Source organism: Juglans microcarpa x Juglans regia, chromosome 5D, assembly GCF_004785595.1.
Source record: "Juglans microcarpa x Juglans regia isolate MS1-56 chromosome 5D, Jm3101_v1.0, whole genome shotgun sequence".
In the NCBI taxonomy this organism is placed as follows: Eukaryota; Viridiplantae; Streptophyta; class Magnoliopsida; order Fagales; family Juglandaceae; genus Juglans; species Juglans microcarpa x Juglans regia.
The window spans coordinates 6489902-6512262 of record NC_054602.1 but is presented as its reverse complement, the minus strand read 5'-3'; the positions used below and the strand labels follow the sequence as shown (position 1 = coordinate 6512262).

Here is a 22361-nt window from a genome sequence, read left to right as displayed (position 1 = left end):
AAGAGAAGATGAAGAGAAGGCACACAGTGCCATTTTGTTGTCATTATCAAATGTAGTTTTGAGGGAGATTGCTGATGAGGAGACTGTTGCTGGTCTTTGGGCTAAACTTGAGAGTTTGTATATGAAGAAATCTCTCACCAACCGTTTGTATCTAAAACAACGGTTATACACGCTCAAAATGAAAGAAGGTACTCCTATCTTTGAACATTTAGATGAATTTAATAAGATTATTATGGATTTGAGGAATATTGACATTAAGCTTGAAGAAGAGGATCAAACCTTAATTGTTTTGTGTTCGTTGCCTATGTCATTTGATAACTTTGAGAATTCAATGTTCTATGACAGATATTCTATTTCCTTAGCAGTTGTGAAATCTGCTTGAATTCCAAGAAATTGATAACTAAATTGAATTTGAAGGGGACGGATAATCAAGTTAGTGATTTGTTTGTTAAGGGTTCCTCTAGCAGAGGTAGATCCAGTGAGAGAAATTCAAAGAAGAACATGGTTAAATTTAGGAGCAATTCATAGTTGAATTTTAATAAGAAAAATGTTAAATGTCATTACTGTTATAAATTTGGACATTACAAAAATGAGTTTTCTAAACTGAAAAACAAAGAGGAAGGCACTAGTTCCTATAATGTTGTTAGCATTACTGATGAAAGTCTAACAGTTTAGATATTGTCTTAGCAATTAGTGGCTCAAATAGTCACTATGGTGACAAGTGAGTCATAGACTTAGCTTGTACTTTTCATATGTGTCCCAAGAATGATTGGTTTACTACCTATGAGCCAGTCAACGGTGGTTCCGTTTTGATGGAAAATGACATGACATGTAACACTGGGGTTTGTTCAATTAGAATTAAGATGTTTGATGGAATTGTCAGGACATTGTCTAACGTCCGACACATCCCAGATTTAAAGAAAAATCTTATTTCCTTGGACACTCTTGATTCTTTGGGTTTTTGGTACACCAGTGAAGGTGGAACTATTAGAATCAGTAAGGGCTCCATGATTATAATGAGAGGAGATAAGACAGATGATCTTTATTTCCTTTAGGGCAATACAATGATAGGTGCAGTTGCAGTGTTTATTTCAGATGATTCAGACTTAGACATTACTTGCTTATGGCACATGCATTTGAGTCACATGAGTGAAAAGAAGATGTTTATTCTTCTAAGTAAGTAAGATTTGTTGTGTGATCAGAAGATAAAGAAACTTGAATTTTGTGAACATTGTGTTTTTGAAAAACAGTGCAAGGTTCAATTTATTACAGGAGTTCACAGAACTAAAAGTACTGTAGACTATATTCATTCTGATCTCTGGGGTCCATCTTCTGTTCCATCGAAAGGTGGAGCTTAGTATATGCTTACTTTTATTGATGATTTACTAAAGGAAGGTTTGAGTTTATTTTCTGAAACAAAAGAGTGATATATTTGCTAACTTTAAACAGTGGAATGTTTTGATTAAAAATCAGACAAGCAAAAAGATTAAGCGACTCCAAACTGACAATGGTATGAAATTTTGCGGAAGTGATTTTGATGAATTTGTAAAGATGAAGGCATTGTGAGGCATCGCACAATGAGACATACTCCACAGCAAAATGAGGTAGTTGAACGGATGAATAGGACTCTCTTGGAGAGAGTCCGTAGTATGCTTTCAAATGCCAGCTTGTCTAAGGTTATGTTTAGATATTAAACTAAGTTAAGTTTTTTATGAATAGTAGTGAATTAAGATGGTTAAGTGCGTTTTGTGGAGTTCACTTGAGATGAGTTTAAGTGTGTTTGGATGTTAAGATGAGTTTAGATATATATAAAAAGTTGTAAAAATAAATAAATTTTATCATTAAAATCTATTGTTCACCTAGCATTCATTCTCACTGTCGGCGCAAAAGACAAATTCTTTTTTTTTTTTTTTTTTGTACAAACTCACCTGCAGCCATGGCACCAATATGCAAAAGCAATAAAGTACCGCATAAAGTAACAAAAAGTATGCAGGTGGTCTACCAGTATGGTGCCAGCCATGTGGGCCCCATGAGAGAAAAGGAAAATCGAGAGGGAGAGCCATTAAAGTTTTTCAGTTATGGACCCCACGATGAATTCAATTTGAATTGGACTCAAAACGGTATAAATCATGTGTTTGGACATTGAGAGTAGTTTAAATATGAATTGCACTAAGTGCAGTTAAGGATCCAAACACAGACTAAAGATTTCTGGGCTGAAGTAGTCAACACAACTTGCTATTTGGTTAACCGCTCTCCAGCCACAGCTATTGGTTTAAAAACTCCAAATGAGGTATGGTCTGGTACTCCATTTGATTATTCAAACTTGAAAATTTTTTGTTGTCTTGCATATTTACATGTTAATGATAGAAAACTTGAGCTAATGGCAAAGAATGACATATTCATTGTATATGCCAGGGGTGAAAGGATTCAGGTTATAGTGTACTGATCCTAATTCACTCAAGTTTGTAATTAGCATAGATGTTGTATTTGATGAACAATTCATGCTTAATCTGAAAAAGGAGTTTGTTATGTCTACAGGTGAAGAGCAAGATAATGGCAAGAAAGTGGAGCTACAGGTTGAAGCTTCACAAGGGGTGTCAGGTGGCATCCAAGATCATGCTATTACTGATAAGTATGATCTTAACTTTGATGATGGCGCATAAGGTGAGCAAGACTACAACATTGCTACTGGTAGATAGAGGAGGCAGATTAGGCCACCTCAAAGATATGTTCAAGCAGATATGGTGATGTATACACTTACTACAATAGAGGACATAGATGGTTAGGAACCTTCTAGTTATTCAGAAGTTGTTAAAAGTAAAGAGTCTGCACAATGGTGCGCAATGATGACTGAAGAGATTGAGTCTCTTCACAAGAACCAAACTTGAGATTTGGTCAAGTTGCATAAGAAGACGAGATTGTTGGTTGCGAATGGGTCTTCAAAAGAAAAAAGAGAATCTAAGTTGTTGTAGATGCAAGGTACAAGGCATTAGGGGTGGGCAGCGGGGCCCCGCCCCCGCTGCCCTGCCCGGCTTCCGCTCCGCCCCCGCATGGGCGGGCGGGCTAACCCGTTCCGCCCATGCGGGGGCGGGGTCCCCCGCCCCGCATAGAGAGGGTATAGTGGGGGCGGGGGGCGGGATGACCCTAGCGGGGCCCCGCCCCGCCCCCGCCCCAGCCCCACATTAAAAAAAAAAAATTTATTTATATATATTAAATAAATATATTGTATATAGATATATACAATTTATAAAAGACTTAAAATTATATTCAAGTCATTGGATTGTTTTGGCCTCTTAGGCCAATCTTTATATAGGAGGCCAAGGCAATACAATAGTCATCCTTAAGCAATGTGGGACTTACTACTAAGTCTCACATTGCTTAAGGATGACTATTGTATTGCCTTGACCTCCTATATAAGTCATCCTTAAGCAATGTGGGACTTACTACTAAGTCCCACATTGCTTAAGGATGACTATTGTATTGCCTTGGCCTCCTATATAAAGATTGACCTAGGAGGCCAAATCAATCCAAAATCTAACTCTAATGAGTTTAAATTTTTTTATATTTATAAATTTTAATTTATTATTTAAAATATATTATAATTTTGGTCTAAAAAAATATTTTTAGACCAAAAAAATTTTTTTTTTTTAACATAATGGCAGGGGGCTGGGCGGATGGGGGTTTTTCCCTCGCCCCGCACCATGAGGGTAGCAGGCCTACAAGGCATGCTTAGTTGCAAAAGGCTACAGTCAGAGAGAAGGCATCGACTTCAATGAAGTTTTCTCTTTAGCTGTGAAACACAGTTCAATCAGGGTGTTGCTTGCTATGGTGGCAGCGTATGACCTAGAGTTTCAGCAACTTGATGTTAAAATAACATTCCTGCATGGTGAGCATGAGGAGATCATTTACATGCATCAGTCAGAGGGGTTCATTGTTCAAGAAAAGGAAAATCATATGTGCAGATTGAAAAATTATTGTATAGTTTAAAGCAGTGTCTGAGGTAATGGTATAAACGTTTTGATTCTTTTATGATAGATCATAGTTATTTTAGGAGTAGTTATGATAGTTACGTTTATCACAGGCGGTTATATGATAGGTTTTTCATTTATTTGCTACTTTATGTTGATAATATGCTTATTGCTGCTAAAAGCATATCTGGCATTAACTTGTTGAAAACTCAACTCAGAAATGAGTTGATATGAAAGACTTAAGTGCTGCAAAAAAGATTTTGGGGATGAAGATCCACAGAGATAAGAAAGCTGGAAAGTTATACTTGTCCTAGGGAAAGTATATTGAGAAAGTTCTTCAGAGATTTGGAATGTCTAATTCCAAACCAGTAAGTACATCACTTGCTACAAATTTTAAACTTTCAGCATTCATATCTCCTCAAATAGATGAGGAGGACAGTTCATAGCTAGTGTTTCTTATTCTAGTGTAGTTGGCAGTATTATATATGCAATGGTCTGTACTCATCCAGATATTTCGCAGGTAGTGAGTGTTGTTAGCATGTACATGGCTAATCCGGGTAGAGCTCATTGGTAGGCTGTGAAATAGATATTCAAGTATTTGAGAGGTACTTCGAACCTTGATTTAACTTTTGATAAAGAAACTGACTAAAAGTCGAGGGTGGTTGGTTATGTTGATTTTGATAATGTTGGGGACTTAGATAAGAGAAGATCATTAGAGGGTATGTTTTCACTTTGTGTGGTTCTGCTATTAGTTGAAAAGTAACAACACTACAATCTACTGTTACTTTATCAACTACAGAAGTAGAGTATATGGCAGCAGCCAAGGCTGTTAAGAAGTCATTTGGTTGAAAGGTCTAATTAGTGATTTGGGACTACAATAGGATGCAATTTCAGTGTTTTGTGACAACCAGAGTGCAATACATTTGACTAAAAATCAAATGTGTCATGAGAGAACAAAGCATATTGATGTCAGGTATAATTTTCTTCGGGAAATTGTTACAGAATGCGTGTTAGAAATTCAGAAGATTGCTACTACTAAAACCCAGCAGATATGATGATAAAGCCTGTTCCAGTATACAAGTTCAAACTTTGTTTGGACTTGATTGATGTTCAGGGTATGTGATTCCCTTAAGGAATTTTGGTGGAGGGGTCGGTTATTTGGTTAATGGATTCTTGTTAGGCTTATTAGAATTCAAGTTAAGGTGGAGATTTGTTGAGAAGTGGCTTGTATCCTATTGAAAAAGCGCCTCTACAAATTGTTCGCTTGAACGGTGTCTTTGCCGCTCAAGCAAAGCCTCACCTAGAGCGTTCGCTCATCAACTGCTCGATAGTGAGCTCGAGTTGGACACAACCAGAGAGTTCGTTCGACACACGTTCGACACTCAGCTTGAGCGGAATGGCCTCCATAGAGTTTGCTCATCCGTTGCTCAACACTCAACTCGAGCAGTATGGCAACCAAAGAGTTCGCTCGACACCCACTCGACACTCAATTCGAGTGGGATGGCAAGCCTAATTTAGGGTCCGCCCTGTTTCAGTATAAATACGAATGTTTTAACATTTATTGATTACTTTTTACCTTTTGTGGATGTCGAAAACTTGTATAGTGAGAGAGTGGTCCTCTTGTGATATTCCCAAAAGTGTTTTGACGCTTTGAAAAGGTGATTTTATAATTAATCTCATGTACTCCATCTTTGTTAATAGTGAATTCGTTGAAACCAATCTCACCAATAGAAGTAAGCTCACATTGAGTTGAACCACTTAAATTTTGGTATACTGAGTATGATTGTCGTCATTTCTTTTATTTGATTCCGCTATTATTTATTTCAAACCAGCCTTTAATAATCGGTTTATCCCAAGACTTCACCCTCTTTATTACAATGCTTTAATTAAACTCTCAGCTTAAACTGAAAGGCTACCAATCGGCCACGTACTGAATGACCCCCATAGACGTAGTAGTACTCTTCTCCAATTGTCTTACACGCGGTATTCTACCTTGATATCGAGTACATATATATAATCTTCTTTGATATTATTTATTAATTTTTGAATTCATCATTTTAAAAAATAAGAATTGATCGATCTAATGATTGACGGATAAAAGTTGAATGAAATTAGTAGAGTCTAAAGTGTAACCAGGGCACGGGTATGGTCAATTGACTAGCTCAAAACTAAACGCGAAACTCCCCCTTCCAAGTTGGATTAATGTAAAAGGTATATAGCAAAATAAAAATATGAAACTCTTAGCAATTGTTCAGACCATTTTATCATTCGTTTTTATTTGAGATTGGATTAGAAATGAGGCATGTCACGTTTGCTTAATGTGGTGTAAGAGTCGTGCCTGAAAATGACTTCGATTTGGATTTGCATGTTGTGCGTATAGTTCTTGTGTCTAGCCCACCGTTTGGAAGGACTGTTTGATCATTCATAAAGGGCCCAAGCCTATCTCAAAAGGACCTTCCCTTCTTTGTTATCCCTGCTGATTTGGGCCTTCTGAACAAACAAAAAGACCTACAGATAAGGCCTGATTACCCAAAAATAAAAATAAAAAAGTACGTGTTGATACAGAAATGAATACCTGCACTAACAGAACAGTTGTGAATTGCAACCACAGTATTCTTGTGTTACAAGTGTGAATTATTAATAAAGTGATGGTACCATGGGTAACAAATTAATATCACCTTCAAGTTTTTGTCATAATTTTAAGTTTACAGTTGAAGAAATAGATATATTAAGTGAATCTTATAATGTTAATAATTGTCAGAGACATCATTAAATGTTCAATAAAATTATATATGAATTGCTTTATGCGTATCTCTCTTGTACTTTAAGCTGTGAGATCAGTAAAATCCATGACAACAAATTACATTCCATTTCTCTATTTATTTCACGAAGTATGTACAGAAATAAACTAACCCAATCCATACTTGGGTTAGATATGTAGTTTTGCACCTCATTGGCTGAATATCCAAAATCAAGCATGTGGAGATAATGTGAACCCCATTTGTATATCTGAATCCCATTGTTCTTTATTCTTGTCTTCTACTTTTTGTACATGGACATTGTAGGGACTTCTCTTCTCTTGTTTTTCCTGGGAAACAGTCGCACAGCTCATTATGGAACTTTTGGGGTTACAGCCTTAGTAGTCGGTCCCCAAGCATCACTGTTTTTGGCACACAAACGTCTGCTACAGAGCATCGGCAACATCAGATAGACTTATCATCCTCCCTCGGGTTTTCGTTAAGCTCAGTTAAGGATGTAAGACAATGATGTTCTGTTCGTGTAACGCTGGCTATTCTAACTTGGCCTGCAACTAGCAAATTTAATACCATCTAAGCAAGAAAAAGATGCACTAAAATAGGAGTTACTGTACTTTGAGTCATGTGCTGCCTATCTTGATTTCCGGAATGGAAGAAACTCTGGCTTCGCTGTATTGGGGCCTGTTTCTGTTTTATGTTTGTTTATAGAAGTAGGCATTTAATGTCAAGACAGATAAACATATATAACTACTCTGTTTTAGTTAAAAGATAGCTCAGTTTAACGACTTCTAGTAGTCTCATTCAATAAATATTAAATTTTTAATTGATAACTGTTATTATTTCGAAACGATTATAATAATAAATCAACAAATTATTAATATATAGTTCTTCAAATGCATCGAGATTAGAGATTTAGAAACTGTTGTATGGATCTATGTTATCATGGAGTTTAGTTGGTCCGCCACGGTTTTTGTTTTCTTCACTGTTGTCACACCACAACAGCTAAGAGAAGCTTTAATAATGGAAGTGTATATATAGATATATATATGTCCAAACGACATATAGTATGGGGAGAAAAAAAAAAAAAAAAGACAATGATGTCTAAAGACATTGTACTATATAGCATGTTAATTTTGTCCAATTCATTGTCCTTCTTCCCTGCTCTTTTGGCTTTTCCTTCTCATGTTCTTCCTTGTTGGCCTATAGCCCTTGTCTAGCAAAATATTCCTCAAAAAGAAGAATAAGTGGTTCTTTTGATAACAATACGTAATCTCTTTTGAGTTTTACAAATGAGAAATGTTTTAATCGAAAGCATATTCTACAAAAATAAATTTATAAATTGATGTGGTTTGATATGGTATGTTAGATTGTACAACTACTTTTATTATAAAGTAGATCCAACGTATTATATGAACTCATATCATTTTGTAAATTTATTTTTTTTAGAGCAAACTAACACTGCTTTTATTAGGAAAATAATCATCAATTTGTTTCCCTCCAACTCAATAAGTTCTTCAGCATGTTTTTTATATCATGAATCAGAGGACTGACTTCAGCCTAACTATCCTGATGATTATTTGTAGCCTTGACTATCTCCTACCAGTCTCCTCCAAATATAACCTTCGAGAAGTCTAGATCAGAACATAGATTCATAGCTCTCCTTAATGCCCTTGTCTCATCAATTACATGTTGTAGGGGAAGTTTATAAATTTACTGTTGTTATATTTTTTTGTGGTTATCAGTATATCAATATATATAAGATTAGAGAGGGGTTTTTTTTTTTTTTTTTTTTTTTAAATTTGATATCACCGTGGCTTGAAACACGCAACGTGATTGAACAACCACGCAGGCTTTGCTGGCATTGGAGACAGTGGGAGAGCGCCGTGATGATGGTATCACAACTCCTCGAGATAAAAACAAAAAACAAAATTATTGGATAATTATTTAATTTAATATCTCAGTAATGTCATGTGCTTGTATCTTTGTTTTTGGGTGAAGTGAAAGCTAACTAAGATTCTGGATTTTGTAAACGCAAGTCAAACAAAACACTCAAACCTACGACAAATCTATAACGTAGGATTCAGTAGTCAACTCGACTGGCTGACAATGATGTGGAACTTGTCCTTTTTATCTCCTTGCCATCAAAGTGAGTGTGTAGAATTACTGATGGATTCAGATACAAATTTTTTAATTATTTTTTCTTTTTCTTTAAATAAAATAGAGAAGAAATTTGATAAGTAGATGATATTCTTAAAATGATAACTTGAATTAGAAAAAATAAATAATTTTTAGATAGAAACTTAGATAAATAAATGAGAATGCTCAACTTGTTGGGTGTTTTATGCATAGTTTGGGTGTCCGTATTTATTATTTATTATTTTATTATTTTTTTCACATATTTTTTATTATTTTTCATTAATTTTTTATTACTATTCATAAAATATCTCAAACTACCTCACTATTAAAATGCAATCTAATTTGGGATTCATACATGAGGAATAAAAGATGCACGTTGATTTTCCTAACGTTTTTTTAACCTATAAAAATAAACATAGAAATTTTAAGATGGAGAGATATTATAGAGACTTGGGCTTCAATGTTTGCACCTATTATAATTTCTCTATTTTAATCATATAATTGATGGCTTAAATCTTGGTACGATCAACGTCAATCCAAGTAAGATATTTTTCTCTAGAGAAAAAAAAAAATTAATGATTTTATTGTTTATTTTTATGTCTGATTTTCAACCAGAGCATGGAATCAAGATTCTATTTGATATTATATTTTATCAAATAAACTTAATCAAGAAAGATGTCTTCTCCTTTTTACCGATTTGTTTGAGGCTTTGGGAATATTGAGCGACTTCACGAACAAAATATACAACGTCTAAATAAAATTTAATTTAATTTAATATATATATATATATTTAAATTTCTTATTTGTATTGTGATTGCGATAATGAACTGTTTGATAGATCCACATTCCCTCCTTTAATTGTGATGGAAACTTGTTTGGAATAATAATATAATTATTTATATTAATAGGTTAAGGTCTCCATTAGCTGAAAGCTACGAAAACCCACCCCCTTAAGGATCTAACAGTAAATTCACAAGGGGTCCATTCATATTATATTATGTTATACAGTAATAATTCTATCATTTCTCTTCCAATAATTTCAATTCCTCTGTTTTATTTGCATTCCCGTTTTGTTTTGTATTTTAACCAAAAATGGAAGCCAAAAAAAAAATAAAAAAAAACCAAAGACAACTGTCTGAATCCCCGAAATATCCTCGGATGAAGTGGGAAATAACACCAAGGCCCAAAAACCAACCCCACACTACACTTCAATGCAAAGGTCAACGTCAACCTGCCATTCCATCAGAACTGAAAGGCCATTTTAGTATTTTTAGGTAAGAATGGCTTGCAGAGTTGGCAATGTCCGAGTGTCTGCGTGTATATTTTGGGGAGGCAGTTAAGCTGCTCCAATCTCTCCCACCTAATTCACTCTCTCTCTCTCTCTCTCTCTCTGAGTATTTTCTTTATTTTTTTTTTCTTTTAATAATTCCTTCTCATTCATTTATTGCATTCTTCATTCATTTCTCCATTCGCGTACTTGTGAGGATTTACTGAGGAAAAAAGATATGGATGGATAGAGAGAGAAAGAGAGACGGAAATGCCGCTGGCGAGGTTCGAGGTGAGGAACGAGTACGGCCTAGGCCTTCCTGAGCTTTACAAACACGTCGATAGAGACGATCCTAAGGCCGTCCTCGATGCTACTTCCGTCGCTGGCCTCGTCGGGATCTTGCGTCAGCTCGGCGATCTTGCCGAGTATGATTATATTGTCTCCCCTCTATTTTTGCTGCACTAAATCACTGCCTTTGTTTATTCAAATTATTTTTAGGAGCGTTTGTCCGTGTTTGAAACTGTTCGTTAATTTCTTTGAGCTCCCTTGCTTGCTTGCTTTAAGACCGTAAACCTTCATTTGGGAGGTGTTAGAAAATCTTGAATCTCCGTGATAAATTCCATTCTCTGCGTTTCGCTTTTATTTATTTCCCCTAAGCGTGCGAATTCATTTCCCTTGCTGATTTTTGTTTTTGAGTAAGTTTCAAAAGCTAACGGTTAGAAAATTAGTCTGCTCGGAAAATTTTCGTTGATGGAAGAGTAGTATAGACGTGTTAGACAAATTTTGTAGTCTGTTACTTTGTTTCCTCAATTAACTAGACCTAGACGTCGCTGGACGGAGCGCCATGATTCAAGAAAATTTTCGTTGCGGTGCATAACATGTGAATTGGGAGCTTGTAGGTCTTGGTCAAGCGTTAAGGTGGGCGTGCACACATAGACATGCTATAAATTCTAACTGAATAAGACATACCTTGGGTCTGGATGGGTTTTTACTTTTTGCTAATGAAAGCTCTGGACTCCTTAAGTTTTAGGTGCTTGATTGTGCAAGGAGCAGCATGTACTTTAACTTCAGTGGACTCCTTAAGCTGAGTGGAGGGCCAACAACTGTGGGAGTGTTGACCACTTGTATCCATAATACACATCTGTAATGTTTAGCTATTAGACGTTAACTTAGCACTCAGAACACGATCCAATACTGACACCTTTCAGTGTCCACACCATTTGCTTCTCGTGAAATTTGATCCTGAAATTTCCCTGGTTATTTAAATGTGCTTTATCTGAGCTGTGAAATATAGAAGCTATAGAACTTGGACGTATTTTTAATACTTCTCCTTTCACGCCCCATTCCTTTTTGTCGAGAGTATGGAGGAGGTGCCGTATCTTCATTCAAGATAATCACTGTTCTTTATCCCTAATTATTTGTTTCATGTAAAATTTTGCTCTAGGACAAAGAGTTCAACATAAGTACATAATATTCTCTAGGACAAGTTCAAATGGATCAATCAATCAGTTAAGCTTGGTTATATTCTCTATGAAAATTGCTCTTATATAGTGCAAATACTGAGCAACCTTGATTAAACTTGATCAAGATACTCTTTCAAATTGTGCATTCTTTATTTCTGGTTTAACTGTAATGCCACAATTGCAACTGAGACTTGATCTGTGAAATGTTGCAGATTTGCAGCAGAGGTATTTCATGGCTTGCAGGAGCAAGTGATGGCTACAGCTTCTAGAAGCCATAAACTGAAGCTCCGTGTACAGCGCATTGAAGTTGCACTTCCTCCCCTTGAGAAGGCTGTACTGAGCCAAACAAGCCATATACATTTTGCTTATACTGCCGGTATGGCACTTTACCTGTGCTTTAGCCTGATGTCTTAGGATTTTTTTCATATTCCATCAATTCTCGAGAATATGGCATCATGTATCAAGTGCTATCTGCCCATAAAAATTATATTCACAGAAGGCCATTTCAGCAGAATTAATTGCTTCTTTCATACCTTGTCGAGACTTAAAAAAAAAATTGGCATTTCAAGTTTTTCATTTATCTAGAAACTACTATGAGAAGGTAATTCCCCAAATTTATTCTTACCTGATCACTTATTTCATAGGATATATCTGCAATATCAAGGACACTGTGTAACAGTCACTCTTTAAGTCTTTAGTGTACAAAATTGCTGAAGGTCAAGTCAGTGAAGCAATATTGTTCTTAATAAAGGGCTTGCATGGTGTTCATAGATGGCCTGGTTCAGCCATAATTTTCATCTTAACTTCTTTATTTTATTGGGAGTTCTTTTCTTCTTTTTTGATAAGTTTATTGGGAGTTCTTTTTACTGACTTTTGCTACTTGTCAATAATCTTTTAGTAGTATATGAACTTTTCAGACATTCAAATCCTTTATGTAAAGCAGTTCCTTTGCAGGTTCTGAATGGCATCCTCGTATTCGAAATGAACAAAATCACTTCATCTACAATGACTTGCCACGATTTATTATGGATTCCTATGAAGAATGCCGCGATCCTCCACGCTTGCACCTGCTTGACAAGTATAATTAACTTTTTCTTAACTCTACAACTTTTTCTTAAAAATAAAAATTTAAAATTCAAATTGTCTTCTTTATCTGTTAAAACATTATGATGTAGTGAAGTCTAAGGTTTATCCTGACTATTGCATATTGGAACCTTCTGCTTTGCCATTCAGATTTGATACTGGTGGTCTGGGATCTTGTTTAAAGAGATATTCAGATCCAACCTTCTTTAAAAAAGCATCAGCTACCTCTGATGAAGCGACTACTGAAAGAATTCAAATCGATAAGAAGGCTCGTAGAAGCAAGGTCTGTACTAGCATGATGAAGAAACTCAATGGAACTTATTAATTATTATAAGAACCATCTATCTAATAATGTGCTCTAAATTCATTTCAATTGTGCAATTTGTCTCCATACTCCATAGTCATGTCGTAAAAACAAAATTTCTTCAACTTCTATTAGTTTCCAGCTTAGGGGATGAATTTGGTTCCGAGTTTTCTTAATATTAATTTACATCGGTGTGCTGATTGACTTACAACATGGGATGCAATGACCTTTGAAATTTATTTTGTTAGGCTGAGTATAAGATTTCTAACTATTGTTCCCATGCAACATATACTTAGAGTTGCACAGACTCATTTACCTTAAGACTGCTGTTATTTAGAATTTCTACTAATTAATAGGTTAAATGGACAGAAAAAAAGGTCATCACAGGGGAATGGAAAACTATTGCGTGATTCATCAATATCCAATCGCAGTAGCAGGTAATGTACCTTTACGAATACAATTGATTAAGCATATCACAATTTAATTTTGACAAATTGAAAAGGTCTGGAGCATTTGACTATGCAGATTGCGGTTTGGTTCTCCTACTGGCAATGGACAAAATTCTTTGCAAACTGCCTCCGTTGTAGATATGACGACAAACTCTGACCTAGGAGACTGCTCATATTCTTTTGATTCAAGAAATGGTCAGCAGTTTAAATCTCATGGCCGGACATCTCATTCACATACAGCATCCACAGTTGACATGACGCTGAAATCTGATCCTGGAGATCATTCAAATTCTTTTGATTCAAGAACGGGCTCAGGATATATTGAGTGTGTTTTCTGTCCAAGTTCTTCCATGCAACCTGAACAGCCAGAATCGCCCTCTTCTCGGTTGATGCAGCATAATGATACCCTTGATTCAGTTTTTCCTGACGAACAAACCAAGGCTGTGGATGATAACTTTGCACACAGTTCATTACAAGAGCAAATTGCCTCCGGTTCTTCTTGTGTTACCTGGGATGAAAAGGCAGAGATAGTGGAGCCTAGTGATCAGCAGAGTGATAGAGATGAAGCTCCAGAGATGCTCTCAACAAAGTCTGACACAGATACACATGGAGAGATAGTGGTTAGCCTTACAAATATTGATCAAATGGATAGCCTGTTTGATCATGAAAACAGTCTTGAGTCAATCTCCAGCGATAATCAGATTGATGACATCGAAAGTGAACCAGATGATTACATGGATGCACTCAACACCATTGAATCAGAATCTGAAAATGATCTCGACTTTCAAACAAAAAGAGAAGTTGAGCAGTATGCCTCCAAGATCAATGATGAAGTAATAAATGAAATCCACCAGCTTCCTGTGAATAGTTCAGACCATAAACGTTCGGAGTTAGAATCTGATACTGCTTCCTGCATTTCCTCAAATGAAGGAATGCCATCAAATATACCCAACTCAGTTTCCCCAGAGAGTGTTGTGCTTGAACGGATACCTCAGATCTCTTCTAATTTAGACTGTCCAGTACACGATGATTTCGATGGAAGCTCCGATACTCTTGATGGTTCCAATTTGGAATCTGTTGTTAATAATTCATTATCCTCAGCCTCCCAAATTTCCGATTTCAAGGATCTATCGACGGATAAGATCTTTAGCAGTTTTTGCAAGTCTCAAGAAACTCCTGCTGACTTTTCTGGTGTTCATTCAATTACATTCTGGACTAATGGTGGCCTTTTAGGACTTGAGCCATCAAAACCTCCTGATTATGCCATGTCAAATGCTGTGGGTCAGGATTTAGCTAACAGAAGTAAAGATGAGACAATTTGCCCTTCAGCACATGGGTTTATGCTAAAAGGTGATGAGCATGAAGGGAAGCAAGATATGTTGGATGAGAAAGCTGGAGACATTGAAAAGCATCCAAGTTTTGTATCCTCCACTTCATGGCAAGACGATCAAGAAGATGGTGTCTCAACTAAGAAGACAACTGGGCGACTTTCACCATCTGATACAGATGCCAAATGTGAAAATGTCAGTGTAATGGCACCTAAAACTGCGGTGCAATCCATATCTGCTGAATCCAATCAGGAGAATGATGAAAACTCATCTCTGGTGTTTGGACTCAGCCGAAGGTTACTAGCAAATGGTTTGTATAAAAAAGTTTCACATCTCCATGATGAGAATACAGAACCTGCTAGTTCTATGAACGCCGGTGAATTGGAGCAATTTAGTGGGCAACATAGGGTTGTGAATGAAACAATTCCTGAGACAACTTTTGAAGAGCAGCTTGGACATTGCTCTTCCGTATATTCACTTACTTCTTCGCCGCCACTAGAACATATGAAAATATCTTTCCATCCTCTAAATGGCTTAGAGACTTCCAAACTGAAACTAAAATTTCCTGACAGAAATCAAGGTTTTGAAGGCATGAGAGACATATTTCAATCATTCCAGTTGGTCCCTGAGCCTGATATTCCTATGAATGACTTTGGTTTTGAGTCTGATGATGACACATTTTGTAGATCATCTCCTTATATTTCAGACGATTGCCACAGCCTTCACTCCGAGTCAAATTCGGAGCGGTGGGAATCTGGTGAAACCCCCAAATGCAAGGATCTTGAACTATATGATTCCTTTTGTGGAATCTCATCAACTGAATCTGTATATAGCTCTCTGGAGCTTGGGGGAGCGACCAATAATGGCATCCACATTGATGGTGGAATTAGAAGTGCAAAAATGGGGAATGACGTTGAACCTTCTTTGTCTGGTGGTTCTCTACTTGATCTTCCCAACTTTGATACTGTGAACCCTATGCTTCAGCAAGTAACGGATGAAGGTTCTAATCTCCTCAAGTTGGAATGTTCTGGACAGCCTACCCCTCAACTGCCACCTCTCCCTCCGGTGCAATGGCGGGTATCAAAACCCCATTTGGATGAAATAGAAGGCAAACAAGATGATGTATCTGAAGCCCTTACACATGCATCTGATCCGAAATATATTGGATCTTCTGTGTCTCAGCAGCCTAAGCCATCCCCTGAAAAGCAACAACAAACTATTAAGGAGGCTGTTGCTATAGAACAACTGGGCAAGGTACCATGGTAGTGTGTAGTCCATTTCCGTTTCTCAATTAGTAATATTATGTCTTCAATTAAGCATATCATAGATTTTTATTTTTTAGCAGCAAGACCAGCAGAAGTTCAATGAGCAGAAGGAAGCTAATCAAGCTACGAATGTCAAGGAGATGGATGAAAGAGAAGATTTTCTACATCAAATCAGGTCAAAAGTGAGTAGCTATTTCCATTTGTGATTTGGCTGCTTCTAAAATTCCCAGCGAATATGAAATATATCTCTGTACGGGACTGATTTGGATGGGAATGGAAATAAGCAAAAAATAGAGAGAAAAGCAGTCATGTAAATTAAACAGGGTTTGAGATATTTTCATTGCTGAGACTCTAAGAGTTAGCAGCCTGTTAATCTGCCGTGCCCCCTTTTTGTGAGAATGATGAGTTCTACTGGATTGGTTCTGCTTGATAGGAATGTGAAGGGAGTTTCTAAATAGTTCTTGATAATTTTGTTTCTTATCCAGGAAAAAAAAAACAAAAAAAGAACCGAATAAAAACATGATTCTGAATATGGATTAAGGGATAAATTCTGAATATAGCATAGCATTAATCTGCATGCGGATTACTTGGAGTGTATCACCACTCTGGAAGCACTTTCATACTAAGAAATGTCCTGTTTTGAAGTAACAAGAGCAGGGAAATCTAAGATTCACCTTGCATGTCTACTTTGCCAGTATAAAAACATTCACAGCTTTACTTTTTCTTTCTTCAAATTGCCAGTTCACTGAATGAAGTACATGTGGCTTTGAATTTTCTTCATCATCATTGGTATCCCTGATTACTTAGTGCAGATCTCAGATTTTCCTCCTTCATTGCGTCAGCCCCCCCCCCCCCCCCCCCCCCCCCCCCCCCCCCCCCCCCCCCCCCCCCCCCCCCCCCCCCCTCTCTGTCATCTATTTTAAAGCAACGTGTATTATCTGAGTTATTTTTCAGCACAATGAAGCCATGAGAAATGTGACAATGGTAAAAATCATACTTCTTTACAGCATGTATTTTACATGCTAAATTCCAGCAGGAATGACTTGGGCGTCCATAGGCCTGAAGTTAATGTTTATTTTGTGCATGTTTGTGTCTGATTGTATATATCAAAACTTGTGATTGTAGTTTACGTATTAAATCCAATCGAGAGAGTTCGCTCTGCCTAACTTGTGCTATTTCTATACTATCCCAGTCGTTTAGCTTGAGACGCACAATGACACCAAAGCCAACTCATACACCAGGACCCGCTACAAATGTCAAAGTTACTGCAATTTTGGAGAAAGCAAATGCTATTCGCCAGGTTTTCTATTGTCCTCCTTCCCTCCCTTTTCCTTTATTTTCATTCTACTGCCATGAATAATGTTATTAAACTCACAGTTGAGAAACTTTTCAGGCTGTTGGGAGTGATGATGGGGATGATGATGATGATACCTGGAGTGATGCTTGATTTATTCCTCTCAAGACGTGGTTGGGTCCATGACAAACAACTCATCTGTAGCTTTGAGTTCACAAAGTCTTTCCGACGCGGCGTTATATATATGTGAATACTCTTAGTTTCCTTCTGTAATTAATTGTAGGAGTTTCTTTGTATCTTACTGTGATCATTTAATTGATTCCTTGTTAAATCTACAATTTAAACAATTAGATGAATTTTCGAGGTGGAGCACAATGTATTGTTCATATTTGAGGCAGTAATTTATGCATAATGCCTGAAAATATGATTATCTTAATGGGTTTTATTCGCCTGTTTGCTTCTCATTGCCATCTTTCAGCGTTGCAATGAATCACATCTTGAACTTTTGGTCACATAAACTTGTATGCTGGAATTGATCTCGGAGAATGACTCGTTTTCCATATTGAACTCCATGAAATCAAAAGCCGCAGATCATTAAGCAAGTGTAGGGCCCAGGCACGATCAATTGCCGTGGAAAAGGTACATAAATTTCAATTGTTCCGTAAAGATTTGTAAAAGTTTCAAATAGACAAGTTTCGTACCGTTCTTTTGTAAAAAAGTGGATCCTATCATGACAAATGTGAAAAATCAAATTTATTCTTTTTCAATGAGACTCACTTTTTTACAAAAAAATTACACGAGACTTGTATGATTGAGACTTGTATATGACTTATTTAAGGTCATTTGGGTTATAAAACCTTTACTATATTTGAATTTGGAAAATACGGAATACTCCATTGACTAATTATCCTCTTTTTCGCGTGATTCTCTTTATTTATTCATTTTCAAAGTTCACCAGAATGCTTTCATAATGTAGACCAACAAGCTCTTAAGAATCTTCATTCCCCCGACTGTGCTTAGCGGTCTGCTTAATCTGCCGGCCGCAATATTATAAATGCAAACTAAACACAATCGAGGGAATGAAGATTATAGGAATGAAGATTATAGGAATGAATATGAATACCAATGCCATGAAGTGCTGTGGCAGAGGAAAGAGCAGGAAAAAATAAATGTTTTGGGATGACTATTCATTATTTATCGTTTTGTAGGTTAGTGGTTTCAGCACACATGAGATCGGCCACTTGGGCAATTTTATCCTCGTTTTGTTTGTTTGATATGATTAAGGTCCCTTTCTGATCCTACCATACCTGTTGTTGTTTCAATAAATAGTTCTGTTTGATGGAGGGCTAGCTGTATAAAGCCCCCCAAATATTGTCAACGTGTTTATTATAACATACATGTTAAAAGTATGTCTCAACATATCAGAAAATACAAAAATTAAATTACTCTCATCTTACTCAGATTGTGGATGAGGGAGAATGAAACTTAGTAAAAGATAATTAATACAGTCACAAATATATCCCATAAAAATAAATTTACAAACAGACATAACTTTATATGATATATTAGGAGTGGTTTGGATTCAGAGATGAGTTGAGATGATTTGTGAATAGTAGAATAAAATATTTTTAGAATATTATTTTTTAATATTATTATTGTTTTGAAATTTGAAAAAGTTGAATTATTTATTATATTTTGTGTGAGAATTTGAGAAAGTTATTTTGGAATTTGAAAAAGTTGAATTGTTTATTATATTTGTATAAAATTTTGAAAAAGTTGTAATGATGAAAATGAGATGAGTTGAGATAGATTTTGAATTGTTTACTATAAGGCTTCTATACTTTGTAAGGAAATCATGATTAAAAATGAAGTATTCATATCTTATAAAATCCACCCACTTTTTTGTATGAGGGAAATCTTTCGAATTCCTAAGTATTGCCTTTGGATGACTGTATTTGAAGAGAAAATTTTAGGCTTTGATCTTTAATATTCGTTCTTTTTTTTGTTTGGTTTGGATCATTTATTAGAAGTTTATATTATAATCAACTTTAAAATTTTTTTTGAAAGGAAATTTCTTTTAAACTTTCAAAATCTTGACTTTAAAATGAAAGGAATTTTTAGGCCCCGTTTGGATAGTGAAAGTGTTTTATTTTATCTCATATCATCATTACAACTTTATCAAATTCTCACACAAAATATAATAAACAATTCAACTTTTTCAAATCTCAAAATAATAATAATAATAATAATAATAATATTAAAAAATAATATTTTATTCAATTTTTATCTAAAATTATCTTATCTTATCTTATTATCTAAACAATACCGAAATATGAATTTTTCTATCTAAAAACAAGCTAAATCTTTTATTTTAAATAGAGGGAGGGATTGATATGTCAAATGTGATTTTAAGGGAGCTTTTGTGACAATTAGGATAAATAAAGTAGGGGCTGTTGGGCCACTATTTTTGTTATTTCAGTGCTGGACTTTCATCTGTCAAAAAAGTACCAAACTAAATTTGTTGGTCTGTCAATTTCAACAAAGAAAAGAATAAAGTATCGATCTTTTCCCCTTTCACATTCTGCTTTTTGTTTGGTATTTATGAGTCTCTTTGCATGGAATCAGGAATTAATAATATTTCTATCTGTTTTTTTCCCCTTCCTTTTTCCTACTCCTTTTGCAATGTGGGAAACCTTTTACTCCGAACCTTTTCACATGGAAATTGGAAAGTGATGCATGAACCTGCCATCAATCGCTTTTTTGGGCAATTAGCTAACCTTCCCATGAAACATTTCAATTACAAAGTAAAAGCACAGTCCAGTTTTAGCTTTTGATTTTGAGTAATGCCCACCAATACCATCTTTTTTATCACCATCCTCTCACAATCTCATTATGTGATATTAAATTATTAAAAATTAATTATTATATTTAAATTGTGGATCAATCATTTAATACCAAATCATAAAATGTTAAGAGGATCGTGGCAAAATGAATGATAAATATTTTTTTTTCTGTCTTTGTCCTGAGACACAACATGTTTGGAAAGTGAGGTAAGATAAGAATTCTGTGAATAATAGTGAAATAATTTGAGTTAAGATATTTTATTAGATTTTAAAAAATAAGAGAAAAAGTTAAATAAAAATATTATAAAGTTTAAATATTATTAAAATATATATTTTTTAATATTATTTTTTTTTTGTGTTTTGATTGGATTTTTAGAAAAGTTATAATGATTAGATGAAAAAATTGAAGATTTGAAATTGAAAAATATTTGTGTTTGAATGACGTTTAAAAAAAAATTATGAAAAATTTTGAGGAGAGCATCCTACTTCCCAACAAGTCCATTATCATGTGTTGTAAAATATTCTGTTCTACTGAATTAATTCATCAGCAAGATATTAATTATGAAGTGATGAAACTCCTCATTTTCCTCGAGGAGAATTAGAATAAATGATCTAGAATTCGTGTAAGGAAAGGCTCTATTATTTGTTTAAAATATTTGCTGTTTATTAAAGAATACAGAGTTGATTCAAAAAAAGAAAAGAAAAGAAAAGTAATCCAGAAAAAAAATAAAGAAAGAAAGGAAAAGAAGACTTTAGTGCCTGATTTGATAAAAGCAACTTGGAGATGAAGAACCATAACAGGAAACAGAAAGTGAGAAAGGACCGGAACTTGTCTTTCTAAACAGGCTAGGATGGATGGATGGATGGATAAGTATTAGTGGGTAGACCACAAGGACTTGTATTCTTTTTTCTTTGTCACATATGTTTGTTTTTTGACAATTTGAAATTCAGACAATGGCTACCATACAACGTGTTGACCCTTCCAAACCGGCAAGTCTATTATATTTTTCTTATCTATAGAATAAATGCAACCATGACTGTACGTTAATTTGTGTTAATTGTTGAAGTATTCTTTAGTTTTTTAAAAAAATAAAAATAAAAAAATTAGGAAGAGACTTGGAAAGCATCCTAAAGAAGAGAAAAAATGCATCTCTTTGGTAGCAACAGTAAGGAAAATGCTTCTTTGTCTGCATTATAAAATCAGGAAAGACGTTGGAAATGAGGGGTTGTTTTGCATTAATTAAATAAAGATACTTTCATTAAATAATTCTCATCAGATCTTCATTAAATAATTTTCATCAGATCAACCTACTTTTCCATACCACTTACGAACTGAAAGCTACCCGGACCAGATCAAGATGAAGATCCACAATACATTAATATTAAGATATGATCAAGAGAGAATTGATCATCAAAACCCTCCATTGAAACCTGAAAACAAGGCTTTGGTATTAGAGTAATTTTATATACAATCATGAAATGCGTAAACGTCACGTAATTACTTTAAAATATAGTGAAGTTTATTATTAAAAAATTAATTTTTTTTATGTAAGTCTCATGTTTTATTCATTTTTTTAAAAACGATTACAAGACAGTTACACAATTTATGATTACAAATATTTTTTTTTAGAATTAAGCCAAAAAAATAAAAGGAATAGCAATACCATTAAATTAGAAGCAATATCCCACTTTATTATTATATTTTATATAAATACATAGTGATTAGTGAGACTTTAAAATGTTTATACAGATCGGAAAATAGATAGATATAGATATGACCCATTCGATGTTAGGCACATGATGTGGCAAAGTAATCCATTCAAAGTAATTGAACAAATTTCAAAAAGCTCTTTCAGCTTTATCTTTTAACACTTTTTTTTTGTGGAAAAAAATAACTTTTTGTAAGAATATGAGAAAGAAGATCATTGGCACAAGCTTTATGATTTTATCTCTTTATTCTCGCGTCCACCCTCTTACACCTTTGACACGTTGTACGCAACCTACCTGGATTGGGACCCACAATTTAGACTTTTCAACACGGCGGGATGATGACGTGACGCAAATGATGTGTACGTAAAAGCTCAACTGCAGCTTTTCTCCTCCACCTAGCTACCTCTAACCTGGCCTTTTTAGCGGCTGTTACGTCCATATTTTGCGTTGGTTTCATGTTGTTTTAGCCTTCACCTATATATATCTCAGCACTTC

General features: G+C 35.2%; 1 protein-coding gene across 3 annotated transcripts; it reads left to right on the top strand.

Annotated features, from left to right (window-relative positions):
* Positions 1 to 10200: 10200 nt before the first annotated feature.
* On the top strand, positions 10201 to 17777 carry LOC121265283 (protein SCAR1). Of its 3 annotated transcripts, none has more exons than XM_041168846.1 (9): positions 10201 to 10552; positions 11803 to 11966; positions 12545 to 12668; positions 12824 to 12956; positions 13347 to 13414; positions 13503 to 16008; positions 16097 to 16201; positions 17212 to 17319; positions 17413 to 17777. In XM_041168846.1, the coding sequence occupies exons 1-9, from the start codon at positions 10398 to 10400 to the stop codon at positions 17464 to 17466; spliced, it is 3417 nt and encodes a 1138-aa protein (XP_041024780.1). In that variant the 5' UTR covers positions 10201 to 10397; the 3' UTR covers positions 17467 to 17777. The 3 variants fall into 3 exon arrangements, with proteins under 3 accessions (XP_041024780.1, XP_041024781.1, XP_041024782.1); XM_041168847.1 differs by having other exon boundaries at positions 10202 to 10552; positions 16100 to 16201; XM_041168848.1 differs by lacking the exon at positions 10201 to 10552 and having other exon boundaries at positions 11828 to 11966; positions 12534 to 12668.
* Positions 17778 to 22361: the final 4584 nt, after the last annotated feature.